General features: G+C 39.2%; 1 protein-coding gene across 1 annotated transcript in view; it reads left to right on the top strand.

Annotated features, from left to right (window-relative positions):
* trrap (transformation/transcription domain-associated protein) overlaps positions 1–25655 on the top strand; it is a 67905-nt gene that overhangs the window by 34126 nt on the left and 8124 nt on the right. Inside the window, 18 exon segments of the mRNA XM_028475531.1 lie at positions 151–330; positions 415–561; positions 677–796; positions 1738–2025; positions 2133–2270; positions 2468–2580; positions 3376–3511; positions 5035–5226; positions 6983–7178; positions 7829–7947; positions 9005–9151; positions 9875–9975; positions 14042–14243; positions 16440–16601; positions 19327–19417; positions 20229–20434; positions 20549–20810; positions 25333–25558. Of these exon segments, the coding sequence (XP_028331332.1) occupies positions 151–330; positions 415–561; positions 677–796; positions 1738–2025; positions 2133–2270; positions 2468–2580; positions 3376–3511; positions 5035–5226; positions 6983–7178; positions 7829–7947; positions 9005–9151; positions 9875–9975; positions 14042–14243; positions 16440–16601; positions 19327–19417; positions 20229–20434; positions 20549–20810; positions 25333–25558 (3026 nt within the window).

The following is a 25655-nucleotide window of genomic DNA, read 5'->3' as shown; positions in this document are numbered from 1 at the left end:
TTTTCTCTTAGTGTGTTGTGGACACTGAAGTGTTTATTTTAGTTTTACAGTTTTCATTATTTTTAAGTACCTACATGATATGGTGCTTGTCACTCGCTGTATATTTTTCATTTTGCACCTGTTTTTTTAAAAATGTATTCTGTTTTTTAGCTGTTGCTGGCGGTGTGCGAACGAAACACCATCATCGGCACCAGCTGTCAGGGATCCATGCTACCGTCAATCACTAATGTCATCAACCTGGCTGACAGCCATGACCGTGCGGCTTTCGCCATGGCAACACATGTCAAGCAGGAGCCACGCGAGAGGGAAAACAGTGAGACCAAAGAAGAGGTGGGATAAAGATAAAGCTTTTAAAAACATATTTTCTAGAATTCTATTCATCTGATTTAATGAAAAATATGAACATTGTTGCAGGATGTGGAGATTGACATTGAATTAGCACCCAGTGATCAGACAACCATCCCAAAGACTAAAGATCAGGCTGAGAGAGACACTGGAAACCAGCTTCACATGCTCACCAATCGTCACGACAAGTTCCTCGACTCTTTACGGGAAGTCAAGGTAAATTCAACACCGCATCAAGCATCTGGTTGGTAAATGAGTAATTGCATCTAAATCAACAATTTAGGTTATTTTCTGAGTCTGCAGCACAAATATATCTCCTTTGTGATGACAGACGGGGGCTCTGCTGAACGCTCTGGTCCAGCTCTGTCACATCTCCACACCACTGTCTGAAAGAAGCTGGGTTCAACTCTTTCCACGCCTCTGGAAGATCCTCTCTGACAGGCAGCAGCACGTGAGTATTATTCACTTAAGTTTGTCACAATCCCTGCAAAACATTCTTGGGCAAAATTCCTTTTTAAAAGTTCTGAATACCACATGAAAAACCAAATATCATCAGCAATAGTTTCATGTGCATTGCTTTTACTTAGTGAATACATACAAATTGTGGTTTATTTCAACGCTTAAGTCTAACATCTCTGCTCTAAATTTCATAGCGTTATTAGCGTCAATATATAAAGTCATGCTGTTACACAGGAGTGAACATATATGAGCATTATAGAAATGCATATGTACCTCACGAAGGTGTTTGATGGAACATTGGCATTTTTCCATTTCCACTCTTAATTAATATGACCATCATGGCATGTATGACTCCACGGTGGAAATTACATTCATTACCATTACATCAGTTGGTGTCCGTCATCATTTTCACAGCACTAATGCATGGATGGTATGCAAAGTCTCCCATTATCGCTTCTCAAGAAGCAGAGAGCGGAGGTTTTGGTTTTGGTTTTCTTGTCTTTTTTTTGACAGATTTACTCAGTACAAAAGTAACAATACCTTCTTTTTTTTTCTTTCGTTTATTCTTTTCTTTTTCTTGAACTTTTCGAAATAAAATTGTAAAATTAAATGAAAAAAAAGATTTTGGAAAATCAATAATTTGCAGTCAAACAGTATTGCTTTATTAAATCTTGCAACCTTGCACTTTTTAGGCGACCTTTGTAAAAAGTAGATCAAGGTGACTGTTTGTATTTCCCATGTTCTGCTTGTTGTTCTTTTTATGTCCCCCCACTATTTCAACCTAGTAATCTGTTCCTTTCTTTTCCTGTTTAGCAGCCTTTTTTTCTCTTTCTTTAACAGTAAAATGGCATCACGTTGCACAATGTACATGCAACAGAATGCCTTTATCAATACCGTATTTCCCAGCAGTGGTTGTTTTCTTTTGTTTTCCAGGCTCTGTCTGGAGAAATGAGTCCCTTCCTGTGCAGCGGCAGCCACCAGGCGCAGAGGGACTGCCAACCGAGTGCTCTCAACTGCTTTGTAGAAGCCATGTCGCAGTGTGTGCCTCCTATCCGAATCCGCCCTTGCGTGTTGAAGTATTTGGGAAAGACGCACAACCTCTGGCTGCGCTCCACCCTGATGCTGGAGCAGCAGGCCTTTGAGAAAGGTCTGAGTCTGCACAGTAAGCCTAAGCAGAGCACAGAGTTTTATGAACAAGAGAGCATCACACCACCTCAACAGGTACCACATTTTAATGTAATATTTTTTATGCAAAAAAAATACGCGCATAATATTTTGTCATTAAATCTATTGTTATTCATATTTTGCCCCTTCTTTTTTTCTTGTAGGAGATTTTGGACTCGCTCGCAGAGCTGTACTCGATGCTCCAAGAGGAAGACATGTGGGCAGGCTTGTGGCAGAAGAGGTGCAAGTTCCCAGAGACTGCGACAGCCATCGCCTATGAGCAACATGGCTTTTTTGAGCAGGTAAACCCCTAAAGATATTGAATCCTAGCATTGGAGAACTTATTGTAAACCCACAGTGTTTTTCCCCCTTTTTTTCTATTTATGCACTTCATAAAAACAGCAGTGTATGTTTTAGAAATGTAAATCATTAAGTTCACTCTGCTCAGCGTATTAAGAATTCAAAAGTGATTTAATGGTTTAATTTTATTTCTTTTCAGGCCCAGGAAAGCTATGAAAAGGCAATGGAGAAGGCGAGAAAAGAGCACGAAAGGAGCAATGTGTCTTCAGCTATTTTCCCTGAGTACCAGCTCTGGGAGGACCACTGGATACGGTAGGTTAAGTCAGAAAAACATACCAAATTAGGCTTTTTCTGTTCAGTTTATTACTGTTTGTCGAAGTAACTGAGTCAGTGTGTGCACATGGTTATGCGCCATTTGGTTTTGATGCTGATTCTAGATTTAAGACCCTGACCCAGTGTGAGTGCTGAAGATCAGATAAGAATAATTACATTAATATATATTGTTGACCATATGAAGGAAAAACTAAAGGCACACATTCAATATGCAGTGATTTACAAGGTGGACAGAAGTGATTATTGGATTATTTAAGTATTTTCCAAGCAGAGCCTTAATAATTCCATCAGGTGTGCTGGTTCTGGTCAGCCTTAAGCTGGATGTTCTGGTGAATAAAAGTGTAGACAAACTTCTGCCCATCATGTGTCTATGCCTGTCGCCTTGTGTACGCTATCATCAGTAACCATAAAAGCTGGTTCAGCAAAAGGCTGAAAGGCTCCCCAAGTGCAGAACTAATAGAGTGAAAAATGACTTTGTCCCTCATGTCATCATCCTGCTCACTCCTCAGTTAGGGGGGAGGAGTGTTAGCAGGAGGACAGAGGAGGTGTGTTAGCTGTACAGCAATGAACACATCCCACACAAAATCTATAGGTTTTAAACCAGCCAGTAATATACATGTTTCAGTTTTATATTTTAATATTATTTTACAAATTCCTCCCTTTGTTTGTATTATACTGTAAGGCTGGGTATTTCTTTTATTGGAAAGGATTTTGGGGTTCAAGCTAACATGGTTACTTTAAATGTATTAATATTATCTCTGCTTTGTTGTCTAGCTGCTCCAAAGAGTTAAACCAATGGGAACCCCTGACTGAATATGGCCAATCCAAAGGCCACTCCAATCCTTATCTTGTGCTGGAATGTGCTTGGAGGGTTTCCAACTGGGCTGCAATGAAGGAGGCTCTGGTCCAGGTGAGCAATGAAAGCCAAAATAAAGTCCATCCTTTTTAATACACGCATTTATCTTCCTTTTTATTGTCCCACCCAATTGTTTCTGCAACCCATTTTATGCTGTTTCTGCTGCATTGATTTACCACAGCATTGGTTCATGGTTGACCAATAAAGTGTTATATTTAAAACTATGAAGAGGAAAATATTATTAACTTAAATAAATGCTTGTTATGATTTTTTTTTTGCTATTGACTAATGGATTTTACACCCAATTTAAGCTCCGTCCCAACTCGATAGTAAATACTGTTATGACACTCTTGAGCTTGCTAAATAGACCATAATCTGGAAATGACACCCCAGAATGACATTTTGTGACATTTTGAAAATGACTCTCTGGTTTATCCTTTCAGTTCCAAGTATCAAACCCATGCTTGATGCTGCTGTCAGGTTTTGTATTTTATGATCTCAGAGAAGGTCTCCAAAAAAGCCCCGAATTCCAGTTTTGTGTCCTGGCTTTGGAATTTATAAAACAAAGCGTAGGTTGGTGTAGTGTGTGATAGCAGCGAACGTATAACAAATCCTGCTCTGTTCTTTCAAGGAGACTTGAAGCTAAAGCATTGAGTCACTCTGCCCTAAGGTGACATCTAATTAAATGTTCTGAATGGTGACACCAGCACCTCTCCACCCTTTCCTTCTCATTTCCTTCCTTCCTTCTTTCCCTTGTGTGCTTTTATCTCTTCCCTCATTCAAGTCTTTCACGTGCTTTTCTCGCCATTTCTTTGCGCATTAGTTGTAACCGTCAGACCTGCAGGATTTCTTCATACATGAAAAATGACCCCTGCATCTGCTGTTGGGCACTTTGTTTTTTGCTGTGGAAATAAAGTAGCAATATCATAAACTAATTGTTCCTTTGCTTATTTGCCCTTTCACTTCTTGCTGCCCTCACTTTGTTATAAATGCACAACAACAAACTATAGGTGGGACATGGAAGACAAGGCACCCCATGGCTGTTATTTGTTTAGTGTTAATGCAGTCAGCTTTTTTAATCAACAGGGCAGGGGGGTCTCTTTTCCACTCCTCTGGCTTCGTGTCAGACTCCTCGGGTTTATTAATCATTAGTAGAAAAGTCATGCTGAAACCATTCACAAATTATTGGGTAACATTAATGTTGCACATTTTTCCACGTGTTAAATTATGCGAGGAAAATGTCATTGGCCCCTTTCCCCTCAGATGTTTTCATTTAATTAAAACTGCCACACACACATTGTGCAACGAGGAGTTTGTGCTTTCCTGCTTGGCATCATGGGAGACAAATGCAGAAAAACAGTAGCCCACCAACACTTACTGTGCGGGTTTATTGTAAAGTTATTTCTAATGAATGTCAGACATTTTGCTGCAGAATAGTGTGTTGATGGATTGTCTTTTTTTAAATTTCCACAAAAAATTTGAATCTCTGTAGCGTCAATAATGAGCCAAACTTTATTTTCTCTCGCCCACTGAAAACGAAGCTCTAGCCAAAGAGTAAAAGGTTTAAATTGTTGCAGGTGGAGCTGAGCTGTCCCAAGGAGATGGCCTGGAGGGTGAACATGCACCGTGGCTACCTGGCTATCTGTCACCCAGAAGAGCAGCAGCTCAACATCATAGAGCGGCTGGTTGAGATGGCCTCTAGCTCAGCCATCCGAGAGTGGAGGAGGCTGCCTCATGTTGTATCCCACGTGCACACACCCCTGCTGCAGGTGAGGGACCTGAATGGAATGCTATTTATTGAACTGATTCAGGAAGAGTAGCAGTGGTAAACAGAGTTTTTCTCCTTTAAAAGATGCATGTTCAGTTAAGAACTCTGATACGGGTCTTCATCTCTCATCCATTCAGATTATGAAATTCAGCATTAGATTATGACACACAGGATTACCAAAGATGACGCTAAGATGCAGAAGATGATTGTTGTGATTTTAGGAAAATAAAATATGTAGAGACTGAGTGAAAAGGCTGGAGCGACGTGGGAAGAAAGGGAAAGCACAGAGGAAAAAGAGTTGACTGTAATTACTTTGCTGCCATCAGATACAATTTGATTAAACACCTCCAGCAGAATTACATTTACATGATGAATAGCTGGCTAGAGTGAAGGTTAGAAATGGGCTATCATCTGATATTAACGGATAGTAGTGGGAAATATTGTACTGCCTAATTTACTTTGTTTTGGGCGGTTCCATTTTGTAGCTCTGGAGATAGTTAGGTCTTTAGTGCAGCTGATTAACTACATTTATCTTTTGAAAAAGAATTTGTATTGGCGACTGTTTGCTTCATTTGTGAAAGTGTGCATGTGCTCGTATATGTGGAGTCCAATTATTCATACTAGCTCAGAGAAAACAAGCTGTTTATTTCACCAGTCGTGCGATTAGTTGTACATTTCCTTTTCAAACCTTTTATCTCTAATTCATGACTCGGAGACAACAAAGGCCCAGAATCTGTAAACACAGCGACGTTCAAGCACCATTTGGATCAAGTTATCATCAGATTCTGTGACTGACGATCAATGGGTTATCAACCACAGTATTGATTATAAGAGTTGGCATTAATATTGATTGATGAGCACAGGCATTATAGGATGATTGATTTAATGTTGTCAAAGCTGCTTTGGAACAATCACTGGTGCTTCAGTCCAGAAAATAGGTCTGCCGTAACTTATTGTTTGGATTTCCCATTAATCTATCATTTCTTGTCTCATTATTACTTTATTAGTTTTTTCAATTCTCCTTTTTTTATACAGGTAATCCTAGTGAGAACATTTCTAATTTTTCTTAAGGTCTCTTATCTCCACAAATCTGAGTGGATTTGTTTTTTGAACAATGTCGGAAGAAATAATGTTTTGTTACTTTTAAAAAGATACAATTATTGCTGAATTTTGTTGTTTTGCAGAACATCTATTTGTGTTTTGCCTTGTTTGATAATATTGAAAAGTTACTCATCCAGTGGGGCATCTCATTAAAAGTAGGATTAATGTGTTATCTCCATGGATATGTAGGCTATTTATAATGTGACCTAAAATTGGCTTATGAGGAGAGGGTTATTGGTTAATACAGGAAATTGAATATCAACATAAAGCTAGTATTGAACATCTCTAATAAGCACCCACCCACATTTAGAAAAACCTGCAAAATAGCTTCATTTTTCATAGTTTTATTTATTTTTCCATCTTTTTCATTATTATCTCCAATATTGTATTTTATCATTTGGAAAACACAAATATTTCTCTCGATTCAACAATGCAGATAATGCGAGAGAGCACGTTTGACACCTCCGATGACATTTTACACAAACACGGACAAACAAAGCAATCTATTTGCCACCCACGTTTATGAAAGCACATTTGAATTTCAGAAATTTTAATGCCAAGATGAATCCTTGACTCTAGTGGGTAAGGTAATCATAATTGCTTTACGAAAGACAAAGCCAGTAAGTGCACTGTTTTAATTAGCTATCTCTCCTCAGGCGGCACAGCAGATCATTGAGCTGCAGGAGGCGGCTCAAATCAACGCTGGGCTTCAACCAACGAACCTGGGCCGCAACACCAGCCTCCACGACATGAAGACGGTGGTGAAAACGTGGCGGAATCGACTGCCCATCGTTTCCGACGACCTGTCACATTGGAGCAGCATATTCATGTGGCGCCAACACCACTACCAAGGTCTGATATGTTTTCTCTGAGCCTAATACAACTGGATTTATGTTCCAGGATGTTAAACTCATGCAGATTTATGCTCTGCTACAGACTAGTTTCATAAGTCTTTTTTTTTTTTTTTTTTTTAAAGGCCACTATGCGCAGAACCCCCTCATGGTCTCTGTACATTTTCAAATGTCAGCTCACTAAAGCACTTTCTCACTGCAGGACATCACACACACAGACATGCACTCAGACACACACCTTTCTAGCCCACAGCTCAGCTCTCCCCTGCAGTGACTTTGAAACCATTCAGAGTCGAACGCAGCCACTGCAAATTTTGATGTCTCAAGCAAGTTAAGCTTGAACTCGCCCTGTGAGGGGCTGAAATAATGATGGCGCTGGTTCTGCAGCACCACGCCAATAAAAAAAATCCTCATTGATACATGACAGCCTTCAACGTTAAAGTGAAATGGAATTTTCTTGATTAAATTCATCACCACGGCTCATTTACTGTTCAATACATTCCGTGTCCCCAGTGCCCTCGTGTGACGGCAGAGCTGCAGGAGATCCCTGCTCTTCACACTGCCCTGAACTCAATGCTTTTCCTTTCATTTCTGTGTCAGGAGAAATAGCTTTTTCATCACTTCTACTTTTCTTGTTTGTTATCCTTACAGCCATCGTCACTGCATACGAGACCAACACGCAACACGATCCAAACAACAACAACGCCATGTTGGGTGTTCATGCCTCAGCTTCTGCCATCATCCAGTATGGCAAGATCGCACGCAAACAGGTACAAGCTGTGGTTACTGATGTGTGGGTGCTATGTAGAGCTAAATATGAACATTGCAACAACTGCCTTTATCCACTTATATTAGGATGGGTCAGTGTTGTTGGGATTTATCCAAACCAGTGGTTCTCAAACTTTTTTTTGGATCAAGTGCCCCCTTCCTCTTATTTCTGAATACAAGTGCCCCCTTTTTTCTGACTCCAACTACAGCATTTTGCTCAGAATTCTATGAAAAAACTAAAGAGCACATTGATGGTATAAATGAGTGATAACACACATTGTAAATAAGTTAAATGAAACAGTATTTAGTGCCTCTTGAATAAATTTATTTCTATAGATTTCATAATTTCTGGTCATTTTTTACCCTTATATTTTCAGTTCATATTCTAAGCCAGATTATTTCCATCATTATTTTAATTATAATTTTTACCTAAAAATAAACATTATGAAACCCATATTTTTAATGCTTTCATTTAGGGCTGAACGATTTTGGAAAATAATCTAATTGCGATTCCTTTTTTTCCTCAATATTGCCATTGCGATTGAATATGCGATAATTTTTTCAAGGGCCTCTTGTTATGTATTTTTCAATGAACACGAGCAATAAATGTTTCATAATAAACAATTTCAGATTTATTTAAACTTTAAGTAAATATAAAATCTGTAGCTCTACATCTTCAACATATCTAACTAACGTCACATTTCATGAAACATGTAAACATGTGGACTGCACTTCTTAAACACTTTCTGAATTTAACAAGACAGGACAAGAAATGCAAAAAAAAAAAAAAAAAGCAGCCTTTGCGATTAGAAAATCGCATTTTATGATATCGTGAAAATATTGTCAATGCAATTAATCATTCAGCCTTACTTTCATTTGTTAATTTCATTTCCTACTATCTCTCTCAAGCACCCCCTGTAGTGCCCCCATTTGAGAAACACTGATTTAGACTGTATCAGGCACACATTCTGTTTATGCTAAAAACAACTGATGTTCAAAATGATGTTTAAAAAGCATCTCATGCTGTTTTTTGTTGTTTTATTTTGCTGTTTTTCTCAGGGATTGGTGAATGTGGCTCTAGACATTCTCAGTCGTATCCACACTATACCTACCGTGCCCATTGTTGACTGCTTTCAGAAGATCAGACAACAGGTCAAGTGTTATTTACAGCTGGCTGGTGTCATGGGCAAGAATGAATGCATGCAGGTAAGAAAGAGGATGATCCCAAAGTTATTCTGTCACTTTTTTAGGCATTTTGGTGTTGCTTCTACTACTACTACTACTGCTGCTGCTGCTTTATACTTCAGTTGTTTAGGAGCAACACAAACCGATTCAGTTGAGGTTACTGTGAGATAAAAGAAGTAGAAACAACATATGTTTGGGCTTGAATGTCATAGCAGTGGGACTCATAGAAGTGTGAACCTGACAAAGTTCCTCTTAAACTAGCCAAGTCATGTACTGGCTCTGAGTAATTGAAGTGCTTCAGCTCACAGCAAGTCATTAGAAGGGCTAGTAGAAGCTCTCCTTTCTCTCTCTCTCTTTCTCTCTCTCTCTCTCTCTCTCTCTCGCTCTCTCTCTCTCTCTCTCTCTCTCTCTCTCTCTCTCTCTCTCTCTCTCTCTCTCTCTCTCTCTCTCTCTCTATCTCTCTATCTATCTCATCTCTGGGTTCCTCTGTCTTTTTCTTCTGCTACACATCGTTTGTCACAGCAGCACATGGGGACACCTAATCAGAGGCTCGCTGTAATGGAAGTTTAGCCTCTGAAAACCTCCTTTCCTGCTTCTTAATGAACACTGAGATGGTTGTGTGTATTTGTTTTGTTTTCTTAGCTGTGATGATGGTCTTTGGCAACAATACATTAAACATCCTTCTCACACTTTAGTTGTTTTGTTTGATCTCACATCTTGGTTTTTTTATATTCAATTCCTCAGGGTCTGGAGGTGATTGAGTCAACCAACCTCAAGTACTTTACAAAGGAGATGACGGCTGAGTTTTACGCTCTGAAGGGCATGTTCTTGGCTCAAATCAACAAGTAAGACCAATTTTTGCCATTCATTTTCAATTTGATTCAAAGGTTTATTGGTAAAGGAAAAAGCTACTAACACTACTCACCTTATGCCTTAGTTGTGCAATCGAATTCTTTTTTTTTTCTTTTTTTTTTTATAAGCCTGTGCATTATATTTAATGTTTTTAAGTGAGTATGTGGCTGGATGAAAGGCGGGCAAAGGTTCTTTGACACCTTCTCATGTCATTCCTGCATCTAAAGAGGAAATATGACTTGTCCAAACTGACCTTTTTTCATTATCATCTCCAATTAAGATCTTTTCTGAGTGTTAACTCGGTTCCTGAAATGGTTGTGCCTGTCCTTCTTTATATGGAGAAATTGCTTTATGAGAGGAATGTATGCAAATTAATTCCCAAAATGCACCATCTTTTCCTAGAATAGGGCCCAAAATATGCTCTGCATAAATCTAGAATGAATCAGATCTCATTTTTAAAATTGTTGAACAGTTCTGGGCAGATGTAGATCAAAGCAGCGTTTCAACTACTATCAACACCCTTTATAGATTAACTCTAACATTCTGCTTCAAATATACTTATACCAGACTCTACCCCCTAAAAAATTACATATAGCTTCAGGTGCGATATTGAATTTTGTTCCTTTTGGCACTGTGCCTGGCTTGTAAGTGAGTTTATTGGTGTATTTGTGGTTCTCTTGGTAAACATGTTTTATCTGTGGCCAGGAAATAAATTGCAGTGTAATGAAATCCTAATTCCTCTCTCCTTGTCAGTAGATGTTTTTTTTTTTTTTAGAGATGAACACTTGCATTCCTTAAGAGAAAAATATATAGTATAAGAATTATTTGGATGGATCACATGGGTGCATCTCTTGTGTAAAGTCCTTGATGTGTTCTTTTGACATGTTTCTTCTTCTTCTGTGGGCTGGGAATGTGTGATTGTACCTTGCCTTGTGGTATGTTGAAGTTTTCTCCATCTAATTATAGAAAAATAACTAAATATAGAATTAAACACAAAAAACTAAACAAAAAGGACAAAGACATTACCAATAAATTGAAGTAAAGTACAGCCTGTGAAGAGGCCAAACTTGATTTAAACATGAGTTTACAAAGAACTGCTCTGCAGACATGCAGAGGAAATACTGTAGGTTTGACTACTTTCTGCAGAAGAGAATGACTGTTCTCTTTTTGATTTGGTTTTTAACACTGCTGTCAATATGTAGCACTAACATGTGGAATGGTTGTTAGGCAAACATGCCATCTCATGTTATGTTTAACCCTCTGGGGCCTACAGACACGCCGGCGCGTCCTGATCACATGATAGTTTTAAAGAGCTAATTGCGGCAAAGCTGGCTGTTTCAACCCGTGTCGAAAGTGCGGATTTCAAACCAGTTTTAAATTATGTTGGTAGGCCAAATAGAAGTGGAAATATGAGGGATAATGTGCGCATGTTTTTCCATGACATTTTCTTGTGCGTCCAGTGCACGCTCCGTGCATGAAGACCTGTTAGGAGCACTTCTAAAACAAGGTGAAAGTGCTGTGGAGCAAAAAAACCAACAACGCTGAAACGTGACACTGTAGCTTCTTCCTATTGGTTGAGAAGAAGAAGCCCATCGTCATATCAAAATTTCACATATAGCAGCCATTTTGTTGCCAGGCGAAAGGTAAACAAACAGACGGAGAAAGAGAGTGAGTTGAGGGATTTGAGAGAATAGTGATTATTACTGATTACTCGAATTTGAGTTTTTTTTAGTGGTTTTAGATTCATTTTGTTATTATAGTATGCCATATTAAAGAAAATACTTCAGAATTACATTTGTGAGGTTCCCCTGAAAAAAAATGATTCCAAACAAGGCAAGGTTTATGGATTTCCTTATATGAAATATAAAGGTAAAATCAAACGCAGTGAAGAAACAGAAAAAATGCTTTAGACCCCAGAGGGTTAAGAGTAACTAACCCGAGTGCTGTGACCCATGTGTGATCGAGCCTTGACCAAACACTGAAACCAAAATCAAAGAACTTTCAAAGCGTGCTCCACACTCTAACATCACTTCCCCTTCAGCACTCACTTTTCCCTCGACATTGTTTTATTTTTGACATGACATGGCACCCATAGGGGTGAAAGACAAATTGAAGAAGGCTTATTAAATGTATATGCAGCACAATAATTAACTCCAGGCAATTTGCAAAAATCTCTGAGATCAGCAGAACTTGCCTCCACCTCAGCAGGGTTTATTACAATCATTAACTTTGCTCCCACCACTGGGTGAGAATTACCAGCAGAGAAAGGGCCCGTGTGTGCGCACGTGTGCATGCAACCACATCTGCTTAGGATTTGGGGATCCTTCAATTAAATGGGTGTCAGAGATTGAAGCGTCTGCTGGTTGTGGCGATGGGTAGGCTAAACCGTTAATGTACTTTAAACCTCGCAAAGTGACGCAGGAAACCCCATTAAGTATCGCCGGAGGTTGTTTGGCTCCAACCCCCATAGCAATCAAGCTCACATTTTTTAATCACATGCCAAAATGTCTTTTATAATAACCCGTTTTAATTGATTTGCTTGGGAGACATTTCACTGTAACGGAGTAGGGAGGAGTTTTCCAGGCACTCCTAAAATGGAGGCCCATTTACCACTAAGACTTTTTTTATTGACAGGCCCGTGTCCTTGTTGTGACTGCGGGGTAGCGTTTCTTACAGCGCCACTGCATCTTATTTATTAATCAGAAGCTTAAAGGTGTGTAAAAATTATTCATACTGCGTGCCAATGAGTGGTTAGGAGGCACTCAGCGTGGTGCAAATAGCTGATGATTCAGAATGAATTTCTCTGTCAGCATAAACGCTGCAGTCAATGCTTCACACTGCTGCCAGTTTTACCTGTACGGTTTTTTGTCTCTTATTAAACAGTTTTTTAGGGTTTTTTTTTTCTTCCAAAAACACAGAAACTCATTGCTATTTATTTGCTGTCTCATTGCAAGCAGGGTTAAACTAATCATGCATTTCTTTAGTAAACTACAGCTTGCGTTAAGGATTTACCTCATAGGTTACTTGTGATTAAAGTGGAATACAATCACTCATGCTTAGTGCAGTTTAAACATGATTAACTTTAAGTCACATGTGTCAAACTCAAGACCCAGGGGCCAAATCTGGCCCCTTAGAGCAAGGGTTCTCAACTGCTCTCACCCTGGGACCCTCATTTTGCCACAGTCATTCAATCACGACCCACTTTCTTTTTTGGAATTTAATCAACCAAATTTAGTTTTTCAAAATCTGCTGTTGTAAACACGCATATATAATCTTTTTTAAACATAAAAATATATATTTTCCTGTGCAACATGCATTTCACAGCATGCCTGTCAAAAGAACATGTTCTTTCAAAGTAAAAGACAAGTCCAACATGAGAGATATTAAGAATTTATTTATTTTTGACCAGCTGTCCGTCACCCACCCAATACAGGTCCGCGACCCACATTTGGGTCTGACCCACCAGTTTGCATGAATCATTGTGTACATTTCCAAATACTTTAGTTGTAGCTATCTCAAATTCAAATTTAATTTAAATTTAATGAAACTCTAGTTTGAAACTAGTTTGAGGGGTTTGCGGTTTTCCTTTGATTATGTCACATGAATGCAGTCATTTTGAATTGCAAATAGTAGAAAGAACTGTCAATTTTTACACAAATCTTGCAATTTCTTACAAACAATTCCACAAAATCCTCTAAATCACACAAAAATTTGTTACAAAATCAGGAATTTTTGAAGTGAAGAGCCAGCAAGGACTGATTGAAAACCGGGGCACAATTGATGTTAAAATTGTTTGTCCTCTAAATTCTGCAGCCCATGGGATCAAACTGGTCCATATTTGGCCCCTGAACTAAAAATAGTTTGACATCTCTGCCTTTAGTTATGATGGTGCATAGAGTCTACTGAAGTCATCTATTTAACATGGTGGGTTAAAAGTTTTTTTCCATGAAACCAAAAGGAAAAGCTTACATAAACTACTGTATGTCGCACATTGAAGTGCTACGTCTAACCCTCTCCGTTGCTAATTTTCTCACTGGATAACTTTCCCCACTGATGTAGGTCAGAGGAGGCCAACAAAGCGTTTTCGGCAGCGGTGCAGATGCACGACGTCCTTGTGAAAGCCTGGGCCATGTGGGGCGATTATCTCGAGAACATCTTTGTCAAAGATCGGCAACTCAACTGGGGAGTGTCTGCCATTACCTGCTATCTGCACGCCTGCCGCCACCAGAACGAGAGCAAGTCCCGCAAGTACCTCGCAAAGGTGATGACGAGGGGGTGGGATTTATGTGGCTCAGCATTTTGTTTTTTTGTGTGTAAAAATGCTGCAAAGACCAAAAGTCTGCTGTTAATGATGTGTAAATATAATCAGCTCGGACCAAGTTTCCTTTCAGAGAGAGGTCTCTTTATTAGTCTGGTGTTACTTTATCTCATTTTACCCAAACATCATTGGCACTGATAAAAGGAAAAGACCTTTTTTAACCTTACTCAAACTCTGCCACAGCTGCAAGCAGAGCGTAGTAATTTGATCGATTAGCGTCTAGCACTAGAAGGTGAGGATGGGCTCCCACAGTGGATCGATGCTGGAGCGAAGGCCATTCTCTAGCATGCTAGGTTAACAGACTAATGGCCTCCCCTGACAGCCCCATCACAGTCGCGTTCCCAATGAGTCAACCTTTCGTCAACCAGCAGACCTTTTATTCTCTTACTTGTGTTCAGGAAGCCCCGTGTGGGAGATTTAGTGATGGACTCTTTGCTAACAAGTCACACACAGAGCACACACACATTCTGTGCATCAGGCATGACTTCCATTTAATCCCCCTCATGCATTGTGTTGCCAACTACAAGCTCATAAGTCATCATACTAAAGGATAAAGTGAAATGACCATTTATTATATTACATTATCTGTACATTTGGGTTGGCTTACAAAATAACACCTAACTTAATGACTTTTTCACCGTTGTAGATGCATGCACAGTAGAGTGGTTCACAATATAATGGTATAAAAAAGTTTTTTCAAATTTTGCCAGATCTCATTTTGCCTTGATCCTGTTGATATTTTGAAGATCTGTACCAAAACTTGAGCCAATATAACGTCCGTACACGGTGGCAAACTTTTTCAGAATTTTTATTGCTCAACCAAAGAATGCGTAACTTTCACAGGTTTCACAAGCTTTGACAATATAGTCATTAATAGTTTCTCCTCTCGTGTTTATACTAAATGAATAAGAATGTTAGAACAGTTCAACAGAGTGAAAAAGTGTGCCACCCCTAAATGTGCAGCGATTGACTCCATTTTTAGATGCTTACAATGTAGGGATGTAACAATTAATCGTAAGGCAGTTAAAAATCGATTCATAGGTATAACGATTCACATCGATGCTGTGAAAATTGAATCGCAGTACTTTTTTTAACCAGCAGTCATGGCGGCGGGCGAAATCTGCTAATACTTTCTTTCTGGCCGCCTTCTACTCTTAAACATATTCATAAATGATTCCTTACCCCTTTAGCACCAAAAGAATATCTGTAATATTACTTGAATATCTGAAAAAAGTCACGTTTTTCTATTAGCTCTGTCTGCTAGCATAGCATCTCTTCTTCACTGCACTTAGCTGCACCCCAACCAACCACAGGGTTACCAGCGTCCTCTGCTGGTTCAAACAAATATCTGACGCAAATACAGTGCCGACTGTTTTTTTTTTTTTTTTTTTTTTTAAGGTCCAATTGTTAAGTCACAAAATACATTTTCAGTTGCACTTTTAAAAAGAAAAATAACTATTATGCAGTTTTTTATTGTTTACTATGGAACCAGAATTTAAATGAATAGGCTTCTTCATTTGTATTATTCCTTTATTTATTTCATTCAAGATTTATTTTTAATTAAATTGCATTGTTTGAATAGTTCATCAAGGGATTCTTTTGACAATGAAAAATAAAAGGAACATAATACAGTTTTTTCTGGGTTTTTTTCTCCCCAAAAAATAAAGGAACATTTTTCAGTCATTTAAGTACAGTCCCATTTTGTAAAATGAATCGTGAGAGAATCGTATCGTGAACCCAGTATCGTGAATCGAATCGTATCGGGAGTTGAGTGAATCGTTACATCCCTATTTCAATGTCAATGTGAACAAGGCAAAAAGCGATCTGGCAAAATTTGGTGAAAATGTATTTTGTGAACCACAGGCAAAGATTTCCTCACTTTTGGCTCAACTTTGCCAATCTGTTCTTGTGTTTGTCCCTGAAACCCTGCAGTGAGTGGGTGTTAATGCCTAGTGTACTTATTTGTAATTTCCTTTCCTTGTGCTTTTTGTCAAAAAGTGAAGCTCATTGACAATTTTTCAGCAATATGATTTTTGTTGGTCGAAAACCTTTTTTTGTGTTTATCTCAAACTTTAATCTCTTCTTCTGCTATCCTTAGCTTTTTGTTTTGACACTTCTCGTGTACTTTCCCACTTGTAGGTATTATGGCTTCTCAGCTTCGATGACAAAAACACTTTAGCCGATGCTGTGGACAAGTATTGCATTGGAGTCCCGCCCATTCAGTGGCTGGCTTGGATCCCTCAGCTCCTGACGTGTCTGGTCGGCTCAGAAGGCAAACCTTTGCTCAACCTAATCAGCCAGGTGAGGCGTTTACCAATCTTCTGCTGCTTTGGCTGTGTTTTTTTTTTTTGTTGCTATTCTTATTTTATTTTTATTTTGTTGGTACTTAAGGTGTCATTCAACCATTATAACAGCTATACACTGTAAAACACTGTTAACTTTCACATCTGAGTGCTCTGCTGCAGTCATCAATCATTTTATCCCTCTGCCTTGTTCATCCTTTTGGGGGCAGCACATCTGCACAATGTGTTAGCATTAGGCCTCATGCACGTCTTTCTAATTAAGATAAATTAACTGCATTCAAAGCCAAAACCACAGCTCTCTCCTGCTTTCTATTTACCACATTTGGCATTCCACAAAGCTTCACTGTTCCTTTTTTATTGTCTCTCTCTAGTCCTTGATAGATTGCTTTTGAATTATTTGCTAAAGAAATAATTATTATAAAGTTAATATTATATGCATCCGCAGTGAAGGAACAGAGCTGTTAATTAAAGCAAAGACTAATTTACTTTGCCTAATCAAGTATTATTTCCGCACAATTTGAATTGGATGAACTACAAGGATGTGCTCGCAATAACAAACAGGAGCCTGAGCTGAAGGCTGTGAGTGTTGGAAGGAGGAAATCAGAGAAATGGGAGTGGATAAATGTGCATCAGGACTTTGGCTTTGTGAAGTTAGGTTTTAATGGTAAAAAAAATGTGTTTTTTGTATAGAAATAATTTCATTGCTTTGATTAACCATGAATGTGATGGATTATTGCATGAAATATTGGTGTTGCAGTGAAAATGTACAATTTTTTATCTTTAATTTAAACATCAACTTGTTTTTCTCTGAAAGGAAAAAAATGACTGTCTTTTGCATTTCACTTGATTTTACATCATTTTATAAAATCAACCTCCCAAATAACAATGTATTGACTGAAGCTTGATGCGCTTTTATCTTTAGATCATTTCTCTTTTATTAAAAGTAGTACTCACATTTTTAATGCACAAACTTCTGTGTCCGTCTTGCTGGTTTGAATTATTCAAACTTTTTCTGCTACAGTTAGATGTTTAAAAAAATGTGTGTTTAAATATTGATGAAAGTGCAGAAAAAGAGCAACAAGGGTGGGGAGATGAATCAGAAAACGCTGAGATTTCAACCCCCTCGTCACCTCTGCCCGCTCTACAATCTGCCCTCTTCCTCTCAGCCTCGCCAAATATGACATTTCTTATCTTCCCATTAGCTCGGTGATCTCCAGGTCTCTCCTCTTGCTTTTTCCTCTTTCATATTTAATGCAGCCGCTGTCACTTGAACTCATCTTTAACCTATCTTTAATTTTACATTCCTGTTTACTGCTCGATCTGCTCAGATTAAGAAATCAACAGCACATGTTTCGACCATGAAGCATTCACATTTAACTTAAAAAGAAATCTCTTTTTTTTTGCATTGGACTCTGCCTCGGGCTAGTTTCTTGGTATTTCAAACTAGCAATTATTCCAAAATAATTTCCATTTCATCGATAAAACCTCTAGCAGTCAGATAATCTGATTGCTTCCTACAGCCGTCGTGCTGCTCAGATCTTGAAGTTTCAGAGTTGGCAACCACATGTCTTTGAAGTGTCGAGCGTTAAAGCATTTGACACATCCTGAGATTTTTTGAAGTGCTGTTTTAGTATTCCACATCGTCGAAAAGAAAACCACACCAAGCTCCGACTTTTTCAAGTCCACATTAAGTCTTGGCTCATCTTGTTAAGTAGAGTTTGAGATTCCTACTGAAGAACCAGGCTGAACGCTGCAGGAATGTGGATGGAGCCAGCGAAAAGCCTAGAGGGGCCCAAATCTATTTAGCCTAAAGATGAAGTGTGGGGGCAAAGTCTTTAACGCACTCATTTGTGGGTTTGGTTCCAGCCTCATGCATCCTCAAGCTATTTATAATCACAGAGCTGCTCCGTTTGGTTTTCTGCTGAGATGCAGAGGTATCTTTTCCTGTCCTGGAGGCTTGTCGACGGCCTTGGGAGAATAAAGTAGCTTTGTAATTGTGGCCTACAAATTTCTGCTCTGAAGCCTAAGGGAACAAAGTGGTTTGATCTTTTATTTAAATTCTTTATTAATAGTTAAAATTATGACAGCACAGACAAACTCAGATGAAACCCCCCCCCCCCCCCCCCCAAAAAAAAACCCTTGAAATTTTTCATGTTTTATTGACTTTAGGACTCAAGATCTTAGTATTTGCCTCGTTATTGTGGATAATTTTTTAGTTTTATCCAGTTTCATTTTTCTAGCCATTTAAGGATCATAGCTTTAGAGTAAAATGTAATCTTCAGTAGCAGATTACACCAGACGATGACTCCACAGTTCACCAAGTGCTTTGCTTATCAAATGGATTTTTCTCCTTCAGGCTTGAGGTGAATTTACAATGTCTTTGAAATGCTGACTTTAAACCAATGAACCTTCTCATGTTGTTGGTGACTTTTTCTTGACGACTTGAAGGCAATTCTATCAACAGTCACATTCACTTTTGGATTTTTAACCATGACAAGTTTTCAACTTCACCCGTCCCTGGGTTCAAAGCTTCAAACGGTCCCAGTTTTACAGCGAAGGTCTTTGGGCGTATCAGTGTGATCTCTCCTTCACTTTGACACGCATGCACACAGTATCGCTCCATCCTTCTCTTTCACTGCTCTACCTTTTCTCCCCACATCTCCTCTGTGCAGTCCTTGGGAAAGTCTTTGAAATGTAATCTGCGACCCTCTTTTATCTGCTAGGTGGGACGAGTGTACCCCCAGGCTGTCTACTTTCCAATCCGCACTCTTTACCTGACTCTCAAGATTGAGCAGAGGGAGCGCTACAAAAGTGGTGAGTAAAATAGCTAAGCTTTTGTCGTGATGTCCACACTTTCAACATTAAAAGTTATTTTTTTCCCTTCTGCCTTTCTGCCGCTGCTGTCTTCTGCCTTCTGGGCTGCCTGCTGTCTGCCGCCGCCCTTACTGACTTGGGTTACATGTGGGGGTTCCTATAGAAGCATTAAATGTGTTTTCTACTGCTTGGAATATGCATTTGACGCAAAAACCTTGTGTTGGTTGTACCCCTCAGCAGGGTTGGGATCAATTACATTGTCAATGTTCAATTATGAATGTGACTTGCATTTTTGCAACTATTGACACACATTCATGACAAATCATGAATCATGAAATTTACAAAAAAATAAGCATTGAATATGGTGAAAAGAGGTTAAAATTGACAATAATGCCACAAAATATGTGACATTATGTGGAAAAAGTGGTTGAAAGAGTTTATAGGTGCCGAAAATGTCTTGAAAGCAGAAAATGTGCAGAAAAAGCATTGAAATTTGATGGAGAAGTGGCAGAAATGGGAGTAATGGAGCAAAAAATATGGCAAGAAAGTGATGAAAATTGGTTCAAATAGTTTGATGCTGTTGCAGAAAAAGGGGCTTTCAAAAAAATATTCTTAGTTTCTTGAAGGCATCTGGCGACCCCAAATGGTTGAGAACTCCTGATCTACCTAACCGTTTGTACATACATTTAGCAAAAGTACAGTAAAAGTAGTGTTTTTCACTTGTTTTCTTATTTTTTTTCATCATATATCATCCTGTTCTTATGGCTCTGTTACCCTGAAATAACACAATCTTCTCCCCCATCTCTCTCAGACTCATCAGGCCAGCAGCAGCCAAGCTCAGTAGGAAACCAGCCTCATTCTGGAGCTTCTGACCCAGGTCCTATCCGGGCCACGGCTCCAATGTGGCGCTGCAGCCGGATAATGCACATGCAACGGGAGCTGCATCCCACCCTGCTCTCCTCCCTGGAGGGCATCGTAGACCAGATGGTTTGGTTCAGGGAGAACTGGCACGAAGAGGTGAGAACAAAGCTCTCAAGGTTTTTTCCCGCTCAGAGGTTTCTGCAGCATGGGAGCTAAATTAAAGGCTATTGCTGCTGATTCTGCTGAACTTTTTTTCTCTTCATTTTTCAGGTGTTGAGGCAGCTCCAGCAAGGCCTGGCTAAATGTTACTCCGTGGCCTTTGAGAAGAGCGGTGCAGTGTCCGACGCAAAGATCACACCACACACACTCAACTTTGTCAAGAAGCTGGTCAGCACCTTTGGCGTCGGGTTGGAGAACGTCTCCAACGTCTCCACCATGTTCTCCAGCGCTGCCTCGGAGTCGCTGGCCCGTCGAGCCCAGGCCACAGCACAGGATCCTGTTTTCCAGAAGATGAAGGGACAGTTCACCACAGGTTTGGAAATTACACACACAAGTGCTGAGGTTAATTCATTCCATTTCGTACAAGTCGCATTAGAGACTGTATATGTGAGCAAGCTGTGATGTTACAGGAAAAGGTGTTGCAGCCCCAGCAACATCTCCAGTTCATTACTTCAAAAAAACCACAATCTTAATTTTCCTCAAGGTGTTTCATGTACGTTGAAACTACTTACAATGAAGACTCTGGTGTGCCTCGCACCTTTGAAGCTTCATATAGAAGTGCTTATGATAACTACGAGCTGACACTTGCTACTCCTATCAAAGCTAACACAGCCTGAGATGTTGTTGGCAGCAGCTGGAGCGCTGGGTTTTTACAATGTGATTAAGATTTTTGGATCTGATTTTAGGCATCACTGCTTTAAGCACGCATGCATGCACACACACACACACACACACTCATATACACTCATATTTAGATTCCAGACAAGTCCCTGCATTTTTAATCTAAGCCAGTGCTGGAGTATGATGATGATTTTCACAGCTAGCTTGCTTTGAAAAAGTCACACTGAAAATTGCTTTACTGTTGTCAGCGCAATATAGAAGCTCTGTTACTGTTGTTGTTGGGCTGTGTGTGTGTTTATACCATATACATGATGAGCATGAGCATTTATTACTTGCATGCAAGTTACTGTTTTTATTTAAAAATGAAAGAAAACATGTTTATTTATTCATTTACTCATGAAATATTCAAAATACCAGTGCTAGAACACTGACTAGTTGATAAATATAGTGGAGTTTTTATACCTACTTGCAGATTTTAACTCATGGAACAAAAGGTGTGTAAAAGGCTCGCACACTCTCCTTTTAACAGCACAAATTTACAGCTACGGTACTTAATCAGACATATGTAGGTAACAGACCTGGAGAGATCAGCTAAACAGGATGTGCCACCACATTAGTCCTGGTTGTCATGTCTAAACAGTGAAATTTGGTGGTGTACTTAAAACAGACAAATATTATTTGAGTCAGATGCGTATAACTTCTCTGCCTGTCTCGTCCTTTCAAACAAGGTGATTTTTTAAATACTTTGCATCTCAACCACAGCAACTTATTATCCCCCGAAACAAAGTGTGAATGGGGGATAAGTATGAAAAGGTTTAAGCTCCGTCCGTTCAAGTGAAAGGAGACAGCTTTTGCCAGAAACCATTTAAGATACGATAACCAAATTCAGTGCGTGGCTTCAAGATATCAATACCTTGATGGAGTTCGAAAATGAGAAGCACACAATTATTTTTTCCGGAGTTATTGCCCTTTTTCCATTTTTTTTTATCTCTGTTCGAGGTATCTTCAAAGGGGACAGCTTTTCTCAGAAACAGTTTAAGGTACAATAACCAAATTCGATTTGTGGCTTCAGGGTATCAGTACCTTGATGGGGCTCGAAAATGAGAAACGCACATTCATTTTTTCCGGAGTTATTACCCTTGTCCATTTTTCTTTACTCTGATCGAGGCATCTTCAAAGGGGACAGTTTTTCTCAGAATTTGTTTAAGATAGGATAACCAAATTTGGTGTGTGGCTTTAGGTATCAATACCTTGATAAAGTTTGAAAATGAGAAGTGCACAAATATTTTTTTCCAGAGTTATTGCTCTTGTGCCATTTTTTTTAATTTGTTTGATGTATCTTCAAAGGGGACAGCCTTTCCTAGTAACCGTTTAAGATAGATAATAATTTTATATTTTGATTTGATAATATATTTTTTTATGTGTACATCTAAGTTCTTAGATTTAGGACATTTAGAAAATGGTTGAGTTATAATGAGAACCAATCTGGCGGGGGATGTTGATCAGAAATTGGGCTGCAACAATAATTACATAAGTTGGTTATTTGGCTCTCATTTAAGGCAAATATAAAGTAACTTATTGAATTCTAATAGACATTCAATACAGTAAGTAGTTGTTCCTATCTGTTAGCTGTTTTGATTAGAGCACCTCACATATAGTACCAATGCTCAAGAAGACCAACTAAATGGAAAATATTTCAAAATGTGACTTTTTTTCCTTCTTTTTTTCTTTAAATAAAACACCTCAGGTGGTAAATGTAACACTCGTTCTACAGATACTGATTTATAATGCATTCCCATGTCTGTATTGACACACCTGAAAGGGGAAAGGTGTGGTATTTGTATGTATCTCAGTGAAGACCTGTTTTTTCTAAGAAAAAAAAATCACGCAGATGCTTTGGATTCCTACATGACGAGGAAACTTCTGAGACAGTTTTCTTCAAACAGTCACACTGTTTTTGGAAGCCATGAGGGAGTTGAACCACAGTTTAAACAAGTATAACTGCTGCACCCACTCACATTTCTGTGTTCAAATAAGGTGTATTGCGTTTAATCATACAGAACTTGTGCTGGGAGTAACTAGAAAGCAAAAAAACTTATAAAACTAATCAGTTCTGGAACATTATCTCCTTAAAACAAGTAGAAATCATCCTGTACTGTGTGTGTAAACTCGAGCTGAGAAAGAATGACCATAAAACAACAATGCGAGCAGGAGGAAAGCGCAGGTGTAAAAGCCAGTGAACAAACACATCTACTGATTGAGCAACATAAACAAGTTGAGTGATGCTCACACTGAGCGCTCGTCCAATGAATCTCACCAGATGTTGAGATGCCAGCTGTGCTCACGCAGCCAGGCATCATCGGGGCTCCTGCCCTGCAGGGTGCCTGCCACCATTACCACACGGCTGTAAGCACGACAACAGAGGCGATGAGCCCACAGAGACAGAGACAGACACGGACCCCCCCAGCGGAACAAACAGGGTTTACCAAGCAGCAGAGCAGCCAAGCACCCGTTCCCCACACCACGTTTGTAGCTCACTCGCCTTCACAGGCTTTGTGGGTTGGAAAATACAGGTTTATGTGTGCACATAAAACTTTTGGCAGCAGGGAGGAATTCAAATCCAATTATTGAGAAATGCAGTTGCATGAGTTACTGTTTCAGCTGTGGACCCATTCCAGGTATTTTTCCTGACAAAAGAACAAATTTTACACAATTTGCAGGATCTTTGCCCTCATTTTTTTATGCAACATTTACACATATTTACATATAACACTGTGCAATGTTTTCACTTTCCATCTTTGCACCACACTGCCTCTTTTCCACGCTGCTAAAGTGACCCCTGAAGCACCGCTACAGTACACTAATAAGCCAAAAACAGAAACTCCACTGGGCAGAGTGATGCTTTTTTTACCTCGTGAGTCTAGCGTCATCATTTGGTGTAGATGCGCTGCTGTGAGCTGTCATGCACACCAGGAAGGGAATAATACCTCCTGTTTTCACACATGCGGGTCACAGAGTAGCTTGGTTATGTTGCACATGAAGCCATTTTTATCAGAATCTTGTTCTCTTTGAGGAAAGGATCAAACATTCAGAGCGGGGCTGAAAATAACTATTACTGTCTTTGTTTTAGAAACAGGCTGCAGATATACAAAATTTAACTAAACAATACATCTGACATTCCCCATTGGGGATATCTTTCAAAAGCTTAACACTTGCATGTGCGCTGATAAGATGGTAGTGGTTCTAAGAACAATCATAATGGGATAAATGGGTTTTTTCTTACAGCTTTGGGGGGAAATTCAATAGACGTAAGAAATTGAGTTGTTTTAAGACAAAACTTGCTGCTGTGTTGATTAAATGCTATCAGTTTTAAGCCTTTCTAGCATCAAATACTGTGATAATTGACTCCAGGCTTTACAAAGATAAAGGTTTTGTAGCTGATTATGATAAACTTTAATATTTGATAGTCTTTAGGTTTGAACCCACTGAAGCATGCGCTGCTTTTTTTTTTGTTTTTTGTTTTTTTTTATTTAATAAGCATTACACATTTTTACATTGCTGGCATTGTTGTTCAGCTGCACGGACTGTTTGAAATTTTCCTCTGCTATCGAGACAAGTGAATTACAGACAAATGGAGAGCAAAATAGAGGCACTTGGAAAAGAACATTGGCTGTTTTAAAGGGCTTAAAAATATTAGCCGGTCCCGCTTGAGGTGAGATTGAACAGGTTTGAAACGGCAAAGCCTTGCAGTTTCATGGATTCATTATAACAGCCGTGTGTGTGTGTGTTCATGTTGCAGAAATGTCCCCAGGGTTTTAGTCTAAAATGGAAAACCTGCCTGGCAAACCTCTGTTGCTGTGGCTCGTCACAATATGTTTTATGCAACGTGAGTGGAGACTTGGAACAGACATTTGATACTCTGAGACTCTCATTTTTTGGAGCTCTAATTTAATCAGCCGCCAGCGACTGCCAAGAAGTTGCAGGTCGATGGGGCCGCCGTCGCAATGTGACGCAGCGTTTGAGGAATAACTCATCTCTGAAGTTCCCTTAAGAAAAGCACTGCAGCATCATGTAGGAATGAGTCACAATATGGTCTTAAAAAAGGACTTTTCAGGAGAAAATTAGCTAATTGGAATTTAGAAATTGTTATCTCTTAGCTGTGCTTCATCTTTCATGTTAACAGAATTGATTCTCTCTCATCCATCTGGTTATAGACTTTGACTTCAGCGTCCCAGGCTCCATGAAGCTTCACAATCTCATCTCTAAGCTAAAAAAGTGGATCAAAATCCTGGAGGCCAAGACGAAGCAGCTGCCCAAGTTCTTCCTCATTGAAGAGAAATGTCGCTTCCTCAGCAATTTCTCCGCTCAGACAGCCGAGGTGGAGATCCCTGGTGAATTCCTCATGCCCAAACCCACGCACTACTACATCAAGATTGCCAGGTACATGGGTTTTGTTGCATTACAATGAAACCATTTCTCATTGCCTGTCATGATGTTTTTATTTTTAATCTTTAATGGTTTGTGTTCTTTGTCACAC

The sequence above is a fragment of the Gouania willdenowi genome, chromosome 19, assembly GCF_900634775.1.
Source record: "Gouania willdenowi chromosome 19, fGouWil2.1, whole genome shotgun sequence".
Lineage (NCBI taxonomy): Eukaryota > Metazoa > Chordata > Actinopteri > Blenniiformes > Gobiesocidae > Gouania > Gouania willdenowi.
The sequence above is the reverse complement of the archived record's forward strand: the minus strand, read 5'-3'. Positions and strand labels throughout refer to the sequence as shown.